Source organism: Sesamum indicum, linkage group LG6 (assembly GCF_000512975.1).
Source record: "Sesamum indicum cultivar Zhongzhi No. 13 linkage group LG6, S_indicum_v1.0, whole genome shotgun sequence".
NCBI classification, from domain to species: domain Eukaryota; kingdom Viridiplantae; phylum Streptophyta; class Magnoliopsida; order Lamiales; family Pedaliaceae; genus Sesamum; species Sesamum indicum.
In genome coordinates, this window is record NC_026150.1 from 22650362 (window position 1) to 22656623 (window position 6262).

The following is a 6262-nucleotide window of genomic DNA, read 5'->3' on the forward strand; positions in this document are numbered from 1 at the left end:
TGGTGCAAATGCTACCACGCAAGTAGAAATTATAATATTATCTGGATGTGGAAAGCATCATGTATATATATGCCAAGAAAATGATGAGATTTTTGTGGAAGAGATTTAAGTATTTTCTTTAAGAAACATTTTTATTGGATATATAAATTATGACATTAATTATTTTACTTGGATTTGAAACAATAGAATGGTCTTATGTGTTATATATAGGGTTACGACTGCCAATTGAATTCGAATTTGAGAAATTTCTACTCGAATATATTCTTTTGAAAATCGAGGCAGAGCAGCATGTAAGAATTAATCCCAATGGGTATGAGAGGTGGCTCTCGGGTTCTTGAAAATCCTTCCTGAAATATTTAATTTAATATATATATATATATATATATTTAAAATATTTTGTATGTAATTTAGCAAATTTCCTTACCCTTCCCAAAAACTCCAACTCCAAATTTAATAATTTAATAATGTTTAACGAGAAGGAAATTGGAGAAGTTGTTTTTAATATGTAATTGATATGAATTGTTTGGATTTGAAAGTTGTTATGAATTATAATTTATTTGGGCTCTTATAAATAATTTTATTATACTTGAGATTTTGGGCGATGGAATAATTTTATTTTCAATTGATGTATTGATTATTTTTTTTTATATTTATGAAATAACTGAATTTTTTTTCAAAAAAAAAAAAGTTAACACAAAATGCCTGATCTTACTGGGTCAAACCCTACCCGAGCTTTGTAGTGAGGGTGGGCGGATCCCTAGTTAACTCTATACCAACCCCATTGCCACCCCTACTAGTGTTAGATTTTCTGTTTCTTGATTTTCAATTCTTATTAGTTGGATGTGGCACATTCGATGCATGTTGATAAAAAATTTATAATAATTAAATATTATTTAATAAAAAAATTTATTATAAAAAAAAGATAATATGAAAATGATTATTATAAAAATAAATATTTTTGCTAATAAATATCTAAAATAAGAGAAAGAGAAAAGAATATTAACTAAAAATAAATAATTATTTTAAAAAATATCTTTTACCACTTGTAGATAATGGGGATATGTGGAAGTTAGTGAATAGCAAAAAGAAAGAAAAAACAAAAGCATAACAAAAACAAAAGAGACATCAAAGAGGTGTCTCCCTTAATTCTAGTATTTGTGGCGCACACTATGTATGTGTAAATTTTACAATATTATTTAAATATAATATTTTAAAAATATTTATTATTTAACATAGTATATAAAAAATGATAAATTAATATTAAATGTATAATAAAATAGTGTCAAAAAAGATGTATCAAATAAATATAAAAAATAACGGAAGAAGTGGGAAGTCATAAAATGAATATAAAAAATAAATTAAATATAAAAAAACAGATAAAAAAAAAAAAGAAAAGGTGCTCTGTTTTAATAATAAGATATAGATATAATATCGATACTTGGATTAATGGGTGGAATTGGACGGTGAGTTTACATGCCTCTCCAATTATTTATTTTCTATGTAAAAAACAAACTCGCGGGCTGAGGTTTCTTTTCTCGCTCATGGAAGGTAACTAGACTACGGAACAGGGATGCCTGGCGCCGAAAGCGAATTTTCAGTTTCATCGATTACCCTTTTCTTGCCATGGGCGACCAATGCGGTAACAGTCAGTTCATAATGTATCAAAAGGGTATGCTTTACTGTTGGAATTTGGAAGAATTTGTTTACTTATTTTCACTTGAGATTTGAATATACTGTTCATCTCTTCTAATTGGTAATGAAAATTTATTATTGTGAAGCAATTCATTGGGAGATTCGTCGCCAAATAGGCCCAATTCACAAATATTAATTGCAATTGCAATTCACAATGTAAATTACAATGACAATTGAAACCAAATCACAATGTGAATTCATGATACTTCTATTCATTGGATATTAATTTTTTTTTTTAAATAAAAGCAACCACTGCGGTCATTGACCGCGGTGGCTTAAGAAATTAATTTTTTTTTTAATGTAATGAGCCACCGTGGTGGCACCATCGTGGTCTGCCACCACGGTGGCTCATTATAATTCTTTTTTCTTTTAATTCAAATTGTGGCACTGCATTTTCTCGGCGCAGTGCTACTTATAAATTTAAATCCTCCCAAACCACACCAAATCTGTAATTTTCATTTTTTTTTTTTTTGGCAATTTTTAAATAATTTCACCAAGGTATCTTATAAAGGTTAAAAGGTATAATTATTGTTGGGAGATAATTCATTTGGTTGCTCTATAATTTATACTTACAATTGGACTCTCTTGCCCATGGATGTGCCTTTTGTGGTTAAAATTAATTCCTTTCTTTGAAAGCGATCGTCTTTCTAAATATTCCTTCAACTTGTTTTTATATCTCTAAATTTTGCAAAACCACATTAATATTAATATTCCTCCTTGACGTGGTTTTACGAGATTTAGAAATATGAAAATATCTATGATAAATTGAAGGGATATCGAGAAAGCCATTAATTTCTGACTACAAGATGCAAGTCAGGGAGCGAAAGAGTGGTTCAAGAACCTCCCAAGAGAGTTAGTAGTCTTTCTTGTTTATATTGTGTTAAGGATTCATAAATAAGAACATTATGTTGTGATTAGGATTTCTAAGTAAGAACTCTTCCTGCATCTAAAAATAGGGTACACAAGCATCTTTTCTCCTGTAACAATTCTCTTTTGGGGTCATCAAATGTTCTTCAAGGATTTAAAGTGTATGCAATCAAATGAGTAGCTCTAGTAGCAGCCCATTGAAAATGAGTAGCCCGTGTTCGTAAATTCGTCCATCATCTCGCACAAAGCATGTGTATAGATGCAAGGTTTCAATTGGAGGCTTGTAGACTAGCTAAAAGTTCGGGCATTGTTGGAGTTTTTTCCTATAACAAGTTAACAACCCAGATGTGTAACCAATCAATTTAGATGTGACCATATTTCAATCACTCCGGACAACTAAATAACTCTTTCTACGCCTGTGTGATTACCTGATTAACTCTCCGTGATAGCCAACATGACGTATTAGCTATTTTTGGTGCCATATTTAAATCTGTTGGTTTTGGTGGTTGATTTTGAAGTAAGTTTGGTCGGGGAGCAAGATTTGTTGAAGTTTCAGGAAAATGTTGGAGGACTGAGGGATCTGATGAGTTGCAACAGGTACTTATGATGGGTTTTTTTCCGGTATCTTAGATGTTTCTTTTGGCGGCGCCGATTGTAGTTTTATTCGTGCCGAGAATCTAAGATGTGGCTAAATTCATGATTATCATGTCAATTTTAGCTGATTCCCTCTGTCTTACCGCTGCTTATGACATTTTCTTAGTTTATTTTATCTGTTTACAGAAGATGTTTGTCCATTGATAGGGAAACTTAGGTATTTTGATGTGCTGCTTAAAATGGCATGAAAGATATCACCATAGTGAGGGAGAAAAAAGAAGCAAGTTGTACAATTTCATTATGCCAACTTTTTTGGTTGGCGTAGTCATTGCATGGCCAATTTTCCTCAGCCAACACCACCAGGCATGACCAAATTCAAGACGTTAAATAACAATATCCATCTTAACTTGAAGAGAAAGTTTAGTTCAGTTATTACTTAGATTTGATTGTTAGAGGTGGAGCGATACTCTTATTTTAGGAAGAAGGGATTTAAGTCAATGTCGAGTTTGTTACTAAATGTCTTGAAGAAAATCGGTCATTCAAACAGTTCCGACCAAAGAAAATTGATGTAGTGGAATTCTGCATCTTGTTTAATAACTATTTACTTCTCATCATTTTTTATATATAAGTTTTGTGATTAAATGAGTTAAGCAACGCTTGAAAGTATCGTATTGACTTTGTAGAATTGTGTAATTAATCAGCAATTGTTGTTAAATTTTCTTGAAAATTGACGAACTTAATCTTCAGAGGTTTAGTAGGTTCATATGGTGAAAGTGTTCAGTTATGTAGTTTAGTTTCATTAAGATCAACTCCCTGGTATTTAAGAACGTTACACAGTCGAGATGCATACTCAGGAATGTTGACATCATTTATTCACTTCCTTTGCTCTGTGTCTATTGGCCTCTTTCCATGTGATGTGCAGGTGGACTAAAGGGGTGTTTGAAATATATGAGTAAGTGTTTATGAGTTTTTTGTTGATAATAAATTGAAAAGACTTTTGATTTAGTGTTTGTGCTTTTGAACTGCATATTTAAGCTAAAAGTATAAACTTCTCCCCACCAACTTTTGCAGCTTATTGGTAAATTGTACACATAGTAAACTGTTTTGCCCAACACTCCAGCTTTAGTTTTTTTGTTTTTTTTCCACTTTTCATTTTTGTTTCAAACATTTCCATCTTTCGTTGCGGCTAACTTACGACTTTTTCTGCAGCTTATTTTTTACCACAAAGGCGTAAGTTATTGCAAGCATCCCCTAAGAAGGAATTTTGGTTTCCTAACCAGACAATTGATTAATTCTCTCTTCCTGTGAGGATAGGATTTTAAGAAATATAGTTGTGGTTTCTGGGGCTGGGAATTAGCTATAAACAGCTGAGTATCTAAAGAACAGATAAAAACTGTCGACGTGATTGGGTGGAAGTACCCTTGATGAGAAGTAAACTTAGGATTTCATAAGCAGTATCTCTGAAATCCCTTTGCTTCTATCAGTTTCACTCAGGACTTTCACAATGGAATAGCAGCATGCATCTAAATGAAAATTGCGCGTCTTGTTTATTTGCGTTATTTGTTTCTTCAAGAGACGATGTAAGTGTGGATATTGTTTGACACACATAAAATGATTCATCATTTTATTTTTGATACTTCAAATACAAATTTATTAATTGCAAATTGATATTAAAAAAAAAAAAAAAAAAGAAAGAATGTAACAAGGAGTACCACTTTGTCCTCAATTTGTTCTTGCAAATCACTCTTTACGATGATGATGATGATGATGGGTAGGCTCAGATGTGGATCCTGCCATTTCCAAAGCCTGAGAATTGATTTTTGGTGATCCCACATGTAAGCTTTCTGCTTTCACTTCATTCTTCTTGATTTCTTCCTCAATGTGCACATCCTCATCGATCGTCAGCACAACAGTTTGTGTCCCATGTGGACCCGGTACAATGGCTTCTTGGACTTTAACATGTTCATCAATTTTGAATTTATCTGTTTCCCGAATGATTCTCTTCTTTCTCTTCTTCATGCAGCAGAAAAGAGCGGCTGCAAGAAATGCGAGAAAGAATACTCCACCGATTGAGACAAAAACAATGATGATCACACTGGAATGGTGTCCTGGAGGAGGCGGTGGCAAGGGTGGGGAGATGGGATGTGGAGGAGATGGAACAATATGAGGTGGAGAGGGTGGAGAAATGGGGCGTGGTGGAGATGGAACAATATGAGGTGGTGGTGGAGATGGAACAAAATGAGATGGTGGTGGTGGTGGTGGAGGAGATGGAATAGGAGGAGGAGGAGGAGGAGCATGGCGCGGTGGTGGAGGAGTTGGGAATTTGGGTGGTGGAGGTGCTTTGGTAGGCGGCCGAGGTGGTGCCCCTTTCGGAGGGGATGGAGGATGGTTGTTGGGCGGTGGCACGTTTGGCGGAGCTGGAAAATAATGAGGCGGAGAAGGAGGAAAGTACGGGAATGGGAAGTTTACGGAGTTAGGGACTCGAGCCATCGCAATATCAGCACTTGGAACTGAGCTTATTTGGGAATAGATTGCCGGAGATTGATGTGCAACACCTATTTGTAGTGGTGGGATTGTGGTTTTAATTGCTTGTTTATGCTTAGGCGTCTAAGTTTTCTGTAACTTGACTCGTATGCTACGCAGGTTGTCATTGGTTGCATTGAAATCCACTCTTGAAGTTTCTGTTCATATATTGTTCGTATATAAGCAGATGAAGTCGATAGATTATATATTTACAGGTACTGTTATTCGAGTTCCTTGGAATAATTTGAGAGAAGTGACGGTAGATCAAATATTTCCTAAAGATTTAAGGACAAAAATAATTCTTTACTGCATATAAAATTATGTATTTGTTTTGATCGGCTTAAATGTTATTTTGTTTTTGTAACTTAGTTTATTTGACGTTTCTTGTCTTTTAATTTTTTTAGGGTAGCATTTTGATTTTCCGTCATTTTAATTTCTTGAGTTTAGTCTTTTTCTCATCGAACTTCACTCTGCTTGCTAAAAAAATGTATGCGCCTCTCACGTGAACATTGTAAAATTGGAGCTTTTGTTCTTATCGGCTCATTTATGTTAGTATTTTTGTCCTTTAATTTTTTGGGATGGTATT

The 6262-nt window shown here is 33.8% G+C and overlaps 1 protein-coding gene across 1 annotated transcript; it reads right to left on the minus strand.

Moving 5' to 3' along the window:
- LOC105165526 (leucine-rich repeat extensin-like protein 3) lies at positions 3516-5805 on the minus strand. The gene has a single exon (XM_011084572.2). The coding sequence runs from the start codon at positions 5641-5643 to the stop codon at positions 4894-4896; it is 750 nt and encodes a 249-aa protein (XP_011082874.1). The 5' UTR covers positions 5644-5805; the 3' UTR covers positions 3516-4893.